Source organism: Amia ocellicauda, chromosome 16, assembly GCF_036373705.1.
Source record: "Amia ocellicauda isolate fAmiCal2 chromosome 16, fAmiCal2.hap1, whole genome shotgun sequence".
Lineage (NCBI taxonomy): Eukaryota > Metazoa > Chordata > Actinopteri > Amiiformes > Amiidae > Amia > Amia ocellicauda.
The window spans coordinates 12,782,829-12,800,522 of NC_089865.1; the positions used below are offsets into that span (position 1 = coordinate 12,782,829).

The 17,694-nt window shown below is 36.2% G+C and overlaps 1 protein-coding gene across 1 annotated transcript in view; it reads right to left on the reverse strand.

Moving 5' to 3' along the window:
* ola1 (Obg-like ATPase 1) overlaps positions 1-17,694 on the reverse strand; it is a 47,199-nt gene that overhangs the window by 20,790 nt on the left and 8,715 nt on the right. The window contains exon 5 of the mRNA XM_066687395.1: positions 4,823-4,998. Within this exon, the coding sequence (XP_066543492.1) occupies positions 4,823-4,998 (176 nt within the window). The remainder of the gene's footprint in view (positions 1-4,822; positions 4,999-17,694) is intronic.

Here is a 17,694-nt window from a genome sequence, read left to right on the forward strand (position 1 = left end):
GATTATTTTAATGAAAACAGCTAAGCCATTAAAGGTATGGAGAACTATAAAATGCACACAACCATGAGGAAAAGTTTAAGAGAGATTGTTTGTTCTACTGCCTTTTCCCCAGACTATGTTCTGTAAACCGATTTACATGTTGAATATGTAAAAGTAAAGTAGCAATTAACTTCATCTGAAGCAGTAGAAAATATCAGGCTTTTGTAACAACATTTGCCACATTCATTATTTCAGCCATTGTGGGTTCAGACCACAGGCAAGATAGCTGTGCTATTAAAGGAGCTGGAAGTGGGAATGGGTGGGAAAATGGGAGGGAGGGAGTTATAAAATTTGTAATAAAGAAATTGAGCCTATTATTGTTGATCCAGCCCTACAGAAATTAGCGGAACAAGTCAAAGCATTTTTTTTTTATTGCAATAATTTTTTCCTCAACTTCACCTCCTCCTCCATACTACTCCCCCCCACCCCACCACCACCACTACCACTTCACAATCACACTCCCCTGACAAAAAAAAAGAAAAAGAAAAAAAAAGAAGCCTGCCAAAGCCTCAATTACACAATGGCAGAAACCTCAAGCTGATGACCTCCAACCAGCTGCATTCACTTTCAGCACATCTTTCTCCACAGGAATTCTAAAGGCCTTTTAGTTAGTGAGCTAGTGTGCATTGAGCAGAAGCGACTGCAGGAAGAGCCCAATGCACTTTGTTTCTCTGGCCTTTCCTCACAGAAAGATTAATCATCTGTGAAATGGAAACAGCAAACGGCAAGTGACACAAACTGAACCCTTTCGAGGTTTTCCTCATCAGTTTCGCAGCAATGAAACTGAAAGCTGCGTGTGGCAGGACCCTCCTAACAAGCAGGTGTTAATAAAAGGCGCGCAGGTCTGGACGGGTCAAACTGATTCTGTCAGAAAGGGAAGGTTTAAGGGTCACCTATTTTTTGTTAAGGATTGTCTATCTGCCATCTTCCAAATAGGACACTTAAAACATCCATCTTTGTTAATTACATATAATTTTGAGAATTAAAAATAAATTTTCAGACAGAAAAAAATGATATATATAAATATACATAAGTAAAAATGCATATATTTTTGGAATAAGCTACTGTCTATTCAGAAAATATTTTATTAATGTTCAAAATCTCGAAAGTGACTGGATTTATATGAAAATTGTCAGTGAACGCAAATAGAAACTTGGGAACATTTGTAGATACAAAATCCTGTTTCTCCTATTATTCCAAAGCAATTTTAAAGAACTTCACTAACTGTTTTGTAAAACCTTTCTGTAATGGGTTCTCAATTTCATGACCAAGTCCAAGAGCAATGGTGTTTATGTGAGGCACTTAACATGTAATGCCATGGTGTCTTTCACGTAGAGGACAGTGAAAACTTACCTGAAAATCACATACTGTTCTAATATGACAATGTTAAGAAAGCCTCTTAAAGAAATATGTTCTATTCTCAATACTTCAATAAACTGGACATCTTTATACTTGAAACAAATGCCAAGGCAGGGCAATGAGAAATATGTATGTATGCATGCATATATGTATGTATATACACATGTGTGTGCATGCATGCGTACATACACACACACATATATATATATATATATATATATATATATATATATATATATATGTGTGTGTGTGTGTGTATATACACATATATATATATATACATATATATGTGTATATACACACATACATATATATATATATATATATATATATACACATACATATATATATACACACACATACATACATACATACATACATACATACACACATAAATAAATGCATATACAATTTCAATTAAAATGAAGGATGCTCACTATGACAACAACCCTTTTCATTTTCATTAAAATTAAACTAAGCTGAACATGTCAAATACCAAAATTGGGTTATTCTGAAATTCATTATTTCTTCCAAGCTCTGTGCAACCCTTGATAAGAACCATTCTTTAAACTCTAAAAAGGCTTCCCATAGATTTCACTTGGCACTGCATATACAACCTTTGACAAGTAATGTAGATCATTTTTATTCATTGCCTAAAATTGTCAGCAATTATGTGCGTCAGTAGCCACCTGCAAACACTGAATGGCTCCTCCAGCAGCCAGTGTGAAAGCCGGTGTTGGTGGGGATTATGCCGAGGGAACAGAGTCCTAATAGATCTAGCAGGTGAAATAGCCCAGCTTGTTAATTTAATGAGTGGTCAAAGCTTATATACACCAAGGCCTATATTTGGGTGCATGGAGAAGACTGAAAGCCTAGTTGCTACGTCTTACTGAACCGTTCACCAATGGAGCTGAATAAAGTTTATCTTTAAAACTGAGTGAATCTGACTGACTTTCAGTGGAAAAACAAATGTAGATACAGACTAAGCTTTGATAAAAGCAGGATCAATTAAACATGTACCACTGAAATGTCATTTTATTTTTTTATTTTTGCTTTTTGCAAAATGCTTGCATCAAAAACAAAAATATAAAAAGCTAAAAAAAAAAAAAGTAGTAATATATATTTTCACGTCATAACAACAATAGTTCTATGCTTTTATGGAATAAATCTTCTTAAACCCTGTCCATGGTAAAGAACAGACGCTGTAATATTGTGACTAAATGTAATACCAGAATTGCTCTGGGTTGGTTTTCTTAACAAGATGCCCAAGAACTTCCAAAAATTCTTTTGGTTTCCAGATGACAATTAATTCCACTGTTTACATTGTTTCTGCTCTCATTTTATACCCAGTGCTAATGAAAATCACTTTCAAAAGCTAGTTAACATAGAGTTTTTGATAAAATATTATATTTTTAAAAGATGCTAAACAGTGGGTTCATAGTGGTGTTTTAAATCCTTAATTTGATATCATTCAAAAGGAACAAAGATTTCATCCACAACCTTATGTATGGTTTACCATTTTCATAGCAACCTATCAATATTTGAGGAAAAAATGTATCTTTGATTTTCTACCTGCACCAATATTCCATGGTTACTTTTATGAACAATGTTTTTCAATATAGGTTTCTGATAAAGCTATGTGAATGAATACATCATGTTTTTCATAAATCATGCCAAAATACCTGCGTCTGAGAACTTCCCTTCTCGAGCTATACTATGAATACGAATTTGAATTGGCAACTGATTTGTTTCCTTTTCTATAAGCACTTTCATTAGACCTTTCTCACAAAAACTTCAAATGCACAGGAAATGCAAAGACACGGCACAGATGCCTCAAATTGACGCGTTTTTCCTTTGGTCAGTCAGTTTCAATAAAAATCAAAGAAATCCTTGAGCAGAGTCAACTGTCTCATAGGTATTTAAAAACTTTGTCGACATAAACAATGGTAAAAATGTATTTCATATGCCCACTGAAATCCTAGAAGGGGACACACTCCTACAGTTTTTGGTAGTAAAGTGAGATTTTAAACTCAGCCTGAATCCCAAGACTAGCCAACACAAACATTTCAAGACTTATGCAATTGAAAGTCAGTTGAAAAGCAAACCCAACCTTAGCAAAAGCCTACACTTACTGGGGACTCTAACCCTAACCCCAGCAAGGACCAAAATAGAATCCTAATATGAACTTCATTTTTAATTTGAGTGCAAAATGTAGCTAAATTACAGAAAATAATCTTCTCCAAACAACATAAATGTAACTTAGACCAAACCTACCTTTATCTGTAGCCCTCATTAAAAGCTCAGAGATTTTCCTATTTTTGTATGGATTGTGAATCCAAAACTTCATTTCATACATATATCAACTATCTCCTTATGCTAAACTTTAAAGGAGACTTTAACCAACTATATTGCATGAATATGTAACCATTTTAAGGCCAAACAATAGCCTGAACTCCAACACTTGCCAACACCAAATTTTAAGCTGGACCCACAGAAATGTACACCCAATTCAGTTAAGTAAGTAGAAAAGCAATCATAACCTTAATGATTGCCTATGTTTACTGGGGACTAATCGTAGCTCAGGCCAAAATGTAACCCCTCATTTAATCACTTAATAACAAAAAATAATGCTCTCTCAAAAACCTAAATGAAACAAAGATTATGCTGACCATCTGTATACCTAATTTAACCTTAGCTTGTTCAAGTTTCCCATTCTTTCACTTCATATCACTTGGCCGCTGGCAACATGACTAGGAGAGTGAGGCTTCTTGTAATCAAACGTATACTTGTACATGAATGAAATGTAAGAACAAAAATAACATCTGTTTGCAGAAAACTGCCATTCTAATGTAGCTGAAGATTTTAAATGAGTTGTGTGGAAATGCCACACAGCTGACATGAGGATCTACATAAGTGATATATAAGGTATGAATGAGTCATATTTATTATTCACACACATTCCAAGATTTACTGGGAATGTAATGATTTAAAACAGGAAATAAAGTAGTATTGTTCATAGTGTAATCTATTCTGCAGAGCTGAAATGTACTGTCAAAACAAAATCTAAACATTTATACATGATCTTGCATTGAGGATTCTGGGTTTTCAATACTTTGCATTACTAAATTCACAGCAAGACAGTACTGTGAAGTGATTTGAGATGAAAAGAAGCTTGTGGAAGCACTTTCATTAGCCCAGCTCTGTGACCCGAGGTTAGCAGCTGAATAAGTAACTCACTATTAATGATTTCTACCGCGGCTGCCCTCTGACCCCTTATCACTTTCAATCTCTGAAAAGAAAAAGGGGGATGAGGGGGGAGCTTGAAGGAAAAAAAAAAACATTCATCCACAGTGGAATATATCTGTACTGTAGTGCAAGGACATGTGAAAACCAACACACTGTGAACCCATCAATTAGGACTTACATATTCAGGTTTCAGCTTTTTGTCTCCTCCTCTAACAGCCACTTTCTCCAGTTTTTCAATGATTGGTCCGATGAGCTCCACGTCCTTTAGCCGCAGCTCCTCGTGAATGATTTCCATGTCCCGCACCGGATCCACACAGCCCTCCACGTGGATGATATCTTCGTCTTCAAAAGCACCTACAACAGGCATGATAAGAAATGGCCACTTTGGTAAAGTGCAATTATTACAGCTGGAAAAGATAATGCTTACAGTATACTTTCGTATTCAAAAACTAAAACTAAAGTCCATATTAGATTATTTTTTTCTCTCAATGATTTACAGTTAATAAAAGATTCTGCTTTTATATGACGGATTAAAAACATTGCTCCACTACTGCATACATTTTTTTTTTATATAAATTCAAGGCAGTGAATTTTAAAAATTCCAATCAAGAACAATAAATAAATCAGAGATTAAAACATACAAATAACAAAAAAGAAAAGCCAAAACCAAAAAGTATGCTGACAAAAGCACTGTGACTGAATATACAGCATAAGTAACCAAGGGAAATACCACACTTCAACTTAAATAAAACAGCAAATTCTAGTCAACATGTAATTCAGTTTATATTCTGGTGAGATACATATAATTGTTCCCAGCTTCAGTCTTCCACACAGAAAAAACAAAACGGGCAAGAATCATCTTTATTGCACACCTCATATTCCATCTAAACATATCTGAATTATGAAAATAATTTAAAAAATTAGTTTCATATTATTTATAAATCAAAGTATATATTTAAACGTATCCAGATCTTTAGTGGAAAGTAGCCTACATATAATATACAGCAACAATGAAAACAAATATGTATATCATCAACGTATGTCTTGATGTAATTGTGTGTCTGGGAAGGAAATTCTTGTCACTTCTCAAAGAGGTCCTTTGAAACAGAAAACTGAGCACGTATTATAGAGGAAATATTTGGAAGTTATGAGGCATAACATGCATTTTCCATGAAACATGAACTTTAAAAATGGGCTGAAATCAGTCCCTCCTCTCCAAATCAATCTGCTTTGTTGCTGTGGTCCTGATGGTGATTAGATAATGAACCACTTAGACACACAATTTACACAGCAGCTAATTTCATCGGCCTGATTCCAGGGTATGGGTTTTAAGGCCATCCAGAGAGCAGAGGAAGGTACATTTGTCACATATGAGTGACAACTATTCACACAAACCTAACAAAATTGTGCTGGTCCTTATTAGAACCACATGCTATTATCACATATTCAAAGTGCAGTTAGGGCCATCATTTTAAACTGCCAACAGGAAACATCGGGGTAAAAACAAGCAGATATCATTTAAGTATGCTCTCAGACTCCCACCCTTTCAAAACACGATATGGCAAGATAATGCAACCTACCTTTACCATTAATTTGCCATAGGTAAAACACCATCTTATTTAAAAAACTGAGTGTTTTTTGACAGAGTGAGGTCAAGCTCATTTACAGTATTCTAGCATACATGCAGACCCTGAATTTTTTTTTTTTTTTTGAGTAGCACATCAGCGGCGTAAGCTAAAGTCACTTAAAACTGTTGTGTGCGTATGCACAACATTAATCAACCTGTCCACCAGAAAACACTACAGTATGCATATACTTCCAATAACTCCTTTATTATTTGTTTTTACATTAACCTGGAGTCCTGGTTACACAAGTTGTTCACACAAGTAATTACGGTATGTTCTGTGTTCAGTATTTTAATACTTCATGTATACGTGTAATTACGGTATATTGGGTCTCCTAGGATCTTGCACAGTGTTGTTGTTTTGAGGGAGAGACAAAGCGATTACTATGTTGAGAACGAGTATATGTGGAGAACATTTCTGTTAATTTTTCATTGAGAATGGCAGATACAATTCTTGCATTAAAATGCATTGCAAGTTGCTTGGTACACAATGATAAACAACTTTGCACAGAAAATGCCTAATATATATTTAATGTAAGTACTATTTATTTGCATCACATAGAAGCCTACGTCCTCTAGTCAGTGACTATAAAAGCCACTGACAAAGAATGATCTCAGGTTACCTGCAGTGTGTAATTATTTGTTTGATTAGTTTTAGACGCACATGAAGCATGACTAACAGAGACATGTAAGAAAATCTGTGTAGAAAATGAATCACTTCAATATCACCACCACCATTCAAAAACCACCCTTCCTTTGACAAGACGTAACAATGTTGTTTGACGCCAATTCCCAAATGAGCCGTGTACAGTTAAAAAAAACACACACATACACAGATAGCATTATTAAAACTACTGCCAGACTTTCCCATTCAACACTGGTGTGTCGAATTAGACATAATTCTGAGTACTACAGAGATTCTTCGGCTGTCCCTTGAACAGCCCCTGTGCTCTCTGCTCACTCAGGCCTTGTTAATTTCATCTCCAAGATCGCTGCTACCTAAAGGAATCTCCCTCTGTGGGCGTTGTGAATATATTGTCTTGGAGAGGCTGCAATCAGAGTGGGTTACCACCTCCCAACCAGATGAAGCCTATCACTGCTTGCTTGCATGCCGTCCAGTAGAGTCCACCTGACAAGCCCAGCTCAGCCCAACCCAACCAACCCAGCCCAGCCCGGTTCAGCTCTAGGCAGACAGTGTTTGTATCTTTAGAGCCCTCTCCAGGGAGGGGAGCACCTCCCTCTCCCTACATCACTAAGTGCAGCTCCCTCTCAGGCACAGGGGAGGTGCAGACGCTCAGGGAGTCCCCATAGCTGTCGCAGACCCAGCAGCAAACCGGGCCCCCACTGTCACAGGCTCTCAAAGAAAAGAAACAAGAGTATGCCACAAGAAGACCGCAAGTAATCACAGACAGCCTTTCTTTAAAGGATAATAATAACAATATTACTACTAATAATGATCATCATTGGGCCTTAAGTTATCATTTAGGAAAAGAGCAGATGAGATACGGTTGGTATTATCCTCTGTGTGGCTCAAAGAGAAGGAATCACTGAAAAGAGAATCTGAAGAAATGCTGAAATGCCCATTTAGAAATGCACCTGATGTAAATAATTATGCTCTTACACTGAAATAGTAAGACTTAATAAATCTCATATTGTCTGTGTAAGATTATAATGTTTCAACATCACTATCTTATACAGGATACAAAATTACATTTACAAAAATAAAAAAAGGAAAAAGTTGTAATAATGGCGCATTATCCATTCAATTCAACATAACCACTACACTTTGGTGTAAGCTGTTATCAAGCAATTCTTCCTCCTGGTGAAATGAAGTTATCCAATTACTCTTTGACTAATCAGGCTGTTTTGGCTTTTCTTCTTTTCCAGAGGTACTTAACAGTATAAACAGTTCACTTACAAGAAATGGAAAGGGGCTAATCAGTGGAATTATTGTTTTGCTGCTCCAATTTACAGGCTGAGATTTATGCACTGATTGGATTGAAAATTTGCTATTGTATGTTGTGCTCACGTTTGAACTATTAGGTACCAGAATAATTTGCAGCACAAGTCTTTGCAACACCATTGCAAAATAACCCAAAATATAACGGAAGTACAGAAAGTCTGCAAAATAAAATGTAAAAGTATCATGTGCGGTGCTTTTGTAGCAGTTATTTAATCAAGACTAAATTCTATCATAATGGGGGAATAAAATGTTTGCTAATATTAAACTTTTGTTGGGAGAAACAGTTTGCTACAAAGAAACACTGTTGCCAATGTATTAATTATATATAAAATACAACTGCTGCAGTTCATACTGTAAAAATGTACAAGAGAGTACACTGATATCTATATTTAATAAGCTTACTTTTAATCCCATTGTGAGACACACACATTGAAATAGAATTATACTTGAAACGGCAGAGAAGAAAAATAATTGGATAGACAGCTTGCCATCACTTGCCTCCTTCAAACACAATACATATTTAAATAGAACAATTCTGAGTACTGATGGAAGAGGTTTATATGATTTTCACTTCAATATATAATGTCAGAAATGTGCTTAATCACGGTATCACAAACCAGCTCAGACCTGGGAGTTTTACAAGGGATAAAGGGAGGTGGGGGGTGTAAAGAATTGGCCCAGTTTCCACCCCTGTATTAAATAAACAAGACAAGATTGAAACAAAGCAGTGAATTTCTATCATTTCTTATTTCTCTCGCTCTCGCTCCTGTATTTGGTTTCGAGCAGCTGATCAGCAGGCTGTCAACTGTTCGCTGACAGCGTCTATTTTCTGGGTTCAACATTCCAAAGTAATTTGCTTTAATTTCACCCAATTTAACCCATACTTCACACCAGCTCCATTCAGCCTTAATAGCAGCGCTCTATGCATGGGAAGAAAAAAATAAAAAAGTGTGCGGGGGGGGGGTCGGTTGGGGGTGGGGTGGATCTCCACAATTAGACCTTTAACGACTGCATCCAGTCAGGCTTCTATGAAGACGGCACTTACAAGGTTGTGGCGCCACACAAAGCCATGAGGAAGACTTAACACAGACACACACACATGCATGCATGCACGCACGCACGCACGCACGCACACACACACACACACACACACACACACACACACACACACACACACACACACACACACAGGCATGCATGCACGCACAAACACACACACAGACACACACGCTCCAGAAGTCAAGTCTATCGTGGCATTTAACTTTGTACCACTTAATTTCGGTTACTGTATTTTTTGAAAAGACCATTAGCAGGTGTGCCTTTATTGACTGAACAAAAGCCTTTTTTCTTCAAAAGGATCTTGATCGGCCTGCGTCCGAGAGGCGCTGGTGCTGCACTGAGCGGCCGCCCCACTTGCTGAAGGAGCGCCGCAAGGACAGATCTATACATCTCCAGGTGCTTCATTACAACATTCACATGAATAAGACTGCAAGGAACAGAAACTAATAGCAGAGTGTTTATTTCAATTAATCTTACCTGCCAGTGTTTGCCTTTTATTGACATTTATTTAAAAAATGTTTTTCATATTTCACCTACAAACATTTCCTGCAATGCCACATTCTGATATTACAAAATTTACACAATTATGACCAATTTTTTCAAATGGAGCCTGTTTATAGACATTCATCACAGCTTTTGAAAAATAAAAATAAGATTTATGTGGTGGGTGTGAAGGAATTAAGTTCTTTGGTCCATTGACAACTTCAATTACAAAGGTATTGAGGAAATAACCTCAGTAAAAAGGATGGCTAAGGGCAGGCTGAGAACAGGTTCCACTAAAACACTTGCAAAAACGACGACCTTGCAAGAACAACAGGGTCCCTGCCTTCAATGCATCTTCTCTCTCTGTGGAAAAGCATGACAGACATAAATACCCCCTGCAATACCTGTGCATTTCCATGATTCAAACTACATTGTGAAGATGACTGGTACCAAAGCGCTAAATATCGCTTGCACTTAAGCATAAGTGCCCATGAGTTCCTTCGCTTTTACCATTTTCAAATAACTGCATGTATGCCAGTTTGAAACTCAATTAAACAGTCAATTAATTGCCTCCCCCCCCTCAATTGTCCATATTTTTAAATAAGTGGTCTGATTTCATATGTTGAACAAATGAAAACTACAAAAGCGCTCGGACACTCTAATAGTACTAGGCGGTTACACACTACTGTACGCCTCTAGCATACAGCCAGCTGTAGAAGTCGTTCCTGGTGTGCGCTCACTTGTGTTAAGTAAAAGTAAAGGGTCCCCTCTAGCCTTCTACATGGAATGTGCAATAAATATTTCTACCTTGGTACCAGAGCAGTAGCAGGATTACAGCTTCCAGCATTTTACATGTTCAAAATTAATGGTCAAAAACAGCAAACATCTTGTTTTCTGTAGATGCAAATATTCTGCCACTTTCCAAAGGAAACTGTCTACTTAAATCTATGTTTCAAAATCAACTAGGCTATAAGCATTGCAACTCCCCCCCCTATTTTATTCTAAGCAGATGGGTTAGTTTTGAGAAATGCCCTTCATTTGGCCCTCAAGTAAAACACTGTCTTGCTCTCTCTTTTCTACATGCCTATAATTTGCAAACAATCAGACCAATACATGAGAAGAAGTAGAACAGTCTGAGAGACCACAGAATCCGCTTTAAAGGTTGAGAAATTAAATGTTTAGAAAAACTGCCTGTTTGAAGTGCAAGTGACACTTACTATATTATAAGTACAGAGAAATGAACACAACAAACACCTAAAACTGGTTGGGGATATGTTCAGGTTCACACAGGAATAAGGACATGTCACTAATGCAATCTTGTCAAATTACAGTTCTTGTTAACTTAACTTCCTTCACATGCCATCACATGTAAACTGAGGAAATGGCATACCTACCTCATTTACAATACATTCCTACACCAGCTTTTAAGATGTAGCCTAGTACACAAGCTTACAGCAGCAATTTCCCTGGTATTCAGCACAGTAAAGACTGGTTTACAAGTCCGCACTAGGGACGGGCAGATTACTGACAAATTCGGAAAACAGAAACCACAAGCAATGCAGACAAACAGGACCCTTGTTGTTGTAGGCTGAATCTAAATGCATAATATTCATGTTCTGTCACACGTTTCATTATTTATATAGGAAATCTCAATCAATTACTAATAAATGCAGACAATAAAGCATCTCCAGAGGCCCTGGATATGATATCCTGCATGAACAATGTTTTTTAATGGATGTGTATCTGAGAATAGTCTAGCTGATTTGTATTGGTGAGTAAAACATTGAAAGTAACTGCCCATTAAAATGTTTTTCTACACATATGCATTGGGTCCTCAGGTGTATAACCATACACCAATTGCTGTACATTTAAAACCCTAAATTATTAGATTCACAAGAAATTACATGTTTTTTTTCCCCAGCCATGATTTATGTTTGCATGTATGTCTGTGTATGTGTACATAAGACTGGAAAATAAAAGTAAGTATGCAAAAAAAAAAAAAAAAAAAAAAAGATTTGTAAGTACTTCCAATGCAGTTTTGAAAATACATTTGATCAAACTGCTGTGTAACAGGAGTCACAAATTCCCACCTTTTAACGTTGTATTAATTCAATTTTATTGAAGATACAAATATAAAAAAGCAAAACTCAATTAATTCTAATGTACAGTGAAGCTTTCAATTTTACTAGAGGTTTGTGTCCTGAAAGAATTAATGCATTATGGCACCTTAAAATTTCATTAGCTTGATATATATTATAAAAAAAAAAAAAAGGTGTTCATTTCCTTTCCATTTTTTCACTATTTTTACAAGAGCTGGGCTGAGGAGGCTATGATTGAAAGAAGCTATCTTATGCACATCACTGTTGTCCCACATCATTCAGAGAACAAACCTTTTTAGATCTTTAACTACCATAGGAGTGCTGATTGCACAGGCACCAGCAATTTCCTAACCAATGGCCACCTGAACAATGATGTGTTCAGCTTTCAGCCCCTCAAGCCTTTCAAAGGTGAATCATTTCACAGTTTGGAACTGGATCTCCATAGCAACTTCTCTTTGAGGGGTTTAGAATCACCATCCAGTAATTCTATGATCATCAAGCTCAGCCATTCCCAATGGTTCTTTTCACAGCAGATGGAAAAGGAAGCCTTGAAATTTTACAGTCTATTTCAGGCAATTCATGTGGCAGCCTATTAGAATTCAAAATATTTCGACCTTCAATCACGAAGCATGTTATCTGAAGCTGCGGTGATCTCAAGTCAAGACAAGCAGACATTTTAGTCTAATCATCCATGATGAGAAGAGACTGACAAAAACTCTTAATTCCACCGGCATCAAAATGCTTATTTTAGCTGCATGAAAGTCTTTCAACGGGCAATAAAAACACACCATGATTTTATCAGGATTTTCTTCCCAAAGCAAATATAATCCAAAACACAGGAGATCGGTGTATTAATCGAATGAGATTTTAAATAAAATAAAATGAACGCATTTTAAAATCTGCCCAAGCTCAGTGAATCTGGTTTTAAAGTATCACTTCCAGTAATTACAGTAGTTTTGGGGATACAGATGCAAAACCTGTGTTTAATACACTTCTGCTTTTATTAATAAAAATCATAATAAACCACACACTGCCCTTACAACACCACTCACAACGCTCTGTTTAGCATGATTGAATGCAGTCCAGTTTTCTGCTTCATTATGACCAAAAGCATTATGGATTTTTCTCTAACCGTAAACTCTGCACGTTTTTCTTACGCAGTATTACCCTTTAAGTATATCATTAAAAACAGACAACTCCTTTTAGTGGTTAACTACATTTATAGTGTAGAGAATAGTCTATTCAGTTATGCACTCATCCAAAGTTGATTAGCATTCAGTGAGACAAAGCTGTAACTCCCTAAGAAAACCCTGGATTAGACATCATGCACTGCGCTTGACAACTCTGAACCGCACCATATTATTTTGCATTAATAACAGTACACTGTATTAAGTTGTTAACCTAGGCAGTAAATGTTTGCCTTCATAGCTTGATTCCTGTATTTACAGAAGGCTGCAGCTGGCATGTACCTTCTAAAATCTGGGACTGCCTGGCTGACTGAGTGACTGTCTGGCAGGGGAGCTCTTTGACGAAGCCCAGGCTTAAGGGCAATCATTCTGGTTAAGTCTACTGCCAGAATACCGCAGCAGATGCAGAAGTCGGAGACACTGCCACAACTGGAAAGTTTAAACGCACTTTGGAAAATTCAGTCAATGCCCGAGCCTCATCCCTTCAGGGACAGGAAGTCTGCAATCACAGGCGGAAACAAAAACTCAGCACAGAAAACAAATACAATGGATTCACACCTTCTGGTTATTGAAATCGACTTGAATCAATCTCTACAAAACACAAGATGTTCCCTCCAGCATATGGCAAAAATACTGATTTCACACATGCGCAGAAGCACTACATTTTTTTTGACAACCAAACTACCAGTTTGGCATTGGCTAGACCAGTTACTGGTGCTCCTAACTCCTATTATTTGTATTTATTTTTTAAGAAAGACTTTAAAACCATTAATTACAATGTTTGATCTTGAAATGACTTAATGAGTTAAGTAACTGTATTGAGATCTCTAACCACCGAAAGAAAGCACTTCTCCAAATCATAAAATCCTCACCTCATCTGTGAGGATGAAGGACTGATAGACAGGGCTGGACTGGACTGGAGCACTGACAGCTCAGAAGGACTCCTTTACAGGTTTATGACACTGCCTAACAATACCTAGCCGTTTGCAAATGATGACCTTGTTACCGGTAAAAAGCCAATCTTTATTTGCAGTTTAAGGACAGTGTTGGCAGTCACATTATACCGTAAAATTGTTAGTCCTAAAGAGCACTAAGAATTTCAGCTTTAGACAATGATAGATGTGATGTGATGGGGCCTTCTTCCCCCTAGGCACAGAATTAGCTCAGCAGACACTGCCTCTGGGTCTACAGGACAAACATCAAACATAGTTTTGCTAAATTAAATTGGACGCCATATATAAACCTGTTTTTTGAACAAACAAGTTTTCAAGACATAAATCTTTATAAATAACAAATTGAACTGAGGCAAAGATGCAGTTTTTTCCTGAGCAGTATTTTCCCTTCCTTTTGGAATTTCTATAATTAATGATCACAACTCCACTACTACTTGTATTAAACAATCCAAACATCATAGGAATGAAACTATGCAAATACAACCACAGTATTTAGCGGAGGATGAGGACGGGATTATTGATACTACACAGCAAAAAGTCATGTGGAAGCTGAAACTGTATGCATTCAATTTCTGCATGCATTTGATTGCTAAAATAAAACCACCAGGAATGGAGCCAAGGAAATCGACAAAAACAAAAAATTTGGGGGAGCTCAGCAATCCCCTGCAAAGAGAGAGGTGTGTTCCAACATCTTTCCCTGCCAAAACTACTAACATCCCTGAATGTTTCCAGTCATTGACTGGATGGTTGGAATATTTAGACTGGAAACTATTTCTCTTGTGAAGTTTTTGTAAGGTATTTAAGGAATCAGTTTTCAGAATGTCATGATACTCCTAATAGTTTTTGGAAGGTTTAGTTGTAAGCAAATCCATTATTTACATAAGCTTTTCAAAGCCATTTGGGTTAAAAACACTTATAGCCGTTCACTACTCAAAGAATTGAGCAACTGGTTCTACTTTTTTAAAGGTTTCATTCAAAGCAGAAAATCCAGTTCCACCACTGCTGGTTCCAATAAGTAGTTTGTAAAGATGTGAAACTTAAAAAGAACTTTTAAGTCTAAAATTATATACTACCTCTACATCTCATCTCAAACAATGCAAGACCATCCAGAGGTAGCCCAGAATATTCACATTTCCAAAGAACAAATACAAAAGAGCATTACCTTAAGCATTGCCAAAAATAAGCGCTTTATATTGTTCAAGATTTGTTTTTATAGAGTAACTTTTATATATATATGCTTTTAGATAGCTGAATATAGTTACCATTGCTTACTACTAATTAGCGGTCATAAAACATAATTAAATACATTATACAATAAAAAAACTAAATGTAAATGTTAAAAAGTGGGAACTCTGAAAAGGGTGGAGAGAATAGGACAGGAAAACTGCATATTTGGTCATAAGAGCTCATGAAATGTGTATGAGCAAAGCCCTCAGCCTTTAATTGCTGCCTTACAGGATTTATCATAGCTGTTCATGGTGTGATGTCAAAGGTTCAAAAGCTTAAACTACAAACAGGAACTGTAATTATACCAAGGATTTCATACAAAGGCACTAAATATGGGGATCGTGTTTCATAACACGGCGACGGAGACTCTGCCACAAGGCACCCTGCCCCAAGACAGACAACAGCGGGAACTTCGGGAATGTAGGCTGCTTTGAGTTCAGACTTATCCGCACAGCTTTAAGGATCATCAGGAAACAGCTATACACACCTGACAACTGGTAACTTACCATATCATTGGTTTTGAGCATATTTTGCCGTAATATCCTACCACATGGCAATGTTAAGGAAAAGGGAACACGTAAAGTGCTAAAACTGCTATATTGGGGGGTTTGCTTTAGGATCTTTTATAGAAACAGACAGAGTAAAATTAAGTTTCTCCTGGATTGTGGTCTGATTTCAGGACAGTCCAGTACCCACAGACCTTACCCTCATTGATTATATTATGAATGCACTGGGTTAAGCAATGGGAGTAAAAAAACATTTAAGAACACAAAAAAAAATTGCTTTCAATTTCAAGTAAATAAAGGCTGAATTCATTTCCTGAAAACTGCTCCTCTTTTATTGGTAAATAGTATTTTTTGTGGAACCTGTTTCTCATTTTAAAACCAAAAAATTAATACTGATCTACACAGGGTTTTATTTTCCCTGTAACATATAATCAGTGCATAACAGTGCTGTTATGTAGTGTTTGACAGCAGTTAAAATGTCTCTCTGATTATAAAATGAAAACTTTTTTTTTTACATTTAACTGGCGGAATAAACATGATACTCGGTGTGATTGACGAAAGGAAAAGAGTGGTAAACCAAGACATTAGTGAAGACACTGTGAAAATGCTTGGACAACAAAGTTTTGATGAGTAAAATTCCAAATCCTTCATTCACACATTTTCCATAGCTTTTAAGAAGTGGTTGACTATGATTATGAATGTCAGAGTTGAATTAAATTAAAACAAGAACATGATCAGAAAATTATATATATTGCCATGCAATTAAAGTACTTCCAAAAACCCAGTGTAAAATTTAAACGGACACGACTGAACAACAGATTACATTTTTATGACCCACGTAAAAAAACATTAAAATTGGGTAGTGTATTAAAAGTGTAGAGAAGCACTCCTTTAAAATACAACATTGTAGAACTGATAAAATACATGAATAATTTATTTTCAACTCCTGAAGATGCATTTAATTTGAATTCTATCTTAAACAGGCTATTTCCTTTTAAAATTATAATTACAAACATATTACACTTTAATTAACCACTCGAATATATTGGTTTAAAACCATTTATAATATAAAAACAATAAAACAGAAGAAAAACAAAACCTTGTGTGAAGGTATAAACAAGATCTAAAAATGTTTCTTCTCCTAATCAATGTTTCTATACAACTGTGTGAATATCTCAACACCAGCTTTTAAGGGAGGCTTGCGTTTTCCAAATTACTAAAACAAACAGAATTACATTACACCAAGATATCAAGTAATCATGTTATCAAGAAGAAGAATGATAGGTTATTGGCATTTTGTGGAATGACTTACAAACAAATTAATTTTAAAAATATTGTGTCATACTTCAAATGACAATAGTGTACGATTCTAAAGATATTTTACAAATGGTAAAGTATTCGATGGAGCCAGGCCACCACGCCTTCTGATGAAAAACTATAACTCTTATAATCCAGAAAAATAACCACATAGGAATGTTGTTGATACTTCAGGGTGATTTAAAGAGCTGTTGGAACAAATGCATTCACTCAGTAGAAAAAGCTGAGAGAAAGCATTATAACAGGGAGGATTAGGTCACAGATATGAATCTCTCTACTTTGCTTGAATTCCAGAGTGCAAAAAAGTACTGAGGGAATGTAGAAATATTTTTCAAAGTATGTGCAACACTTAAATTGTGTAACCACGTACTGTGAGAAACTTTAGACTGCAACAGGGATGACTGAGTGAAATAGTAGGGCTTTCTGAGAAAGAAATATACTATATCATTGAGTGGAGGTGGTTCACAACTCCCAAAAATTATATTTGAAATCTTTTTATCACAGAATCTTTTTTTTTTTTTCTTCACTTCGGAAGGTATACAAAACGCGGAATATGATGCCAGAAAACATAAGTTCAGAGCATATATACCTAAATGAAAACAAAATAAAAACATTTGACTTTAATTTTATTT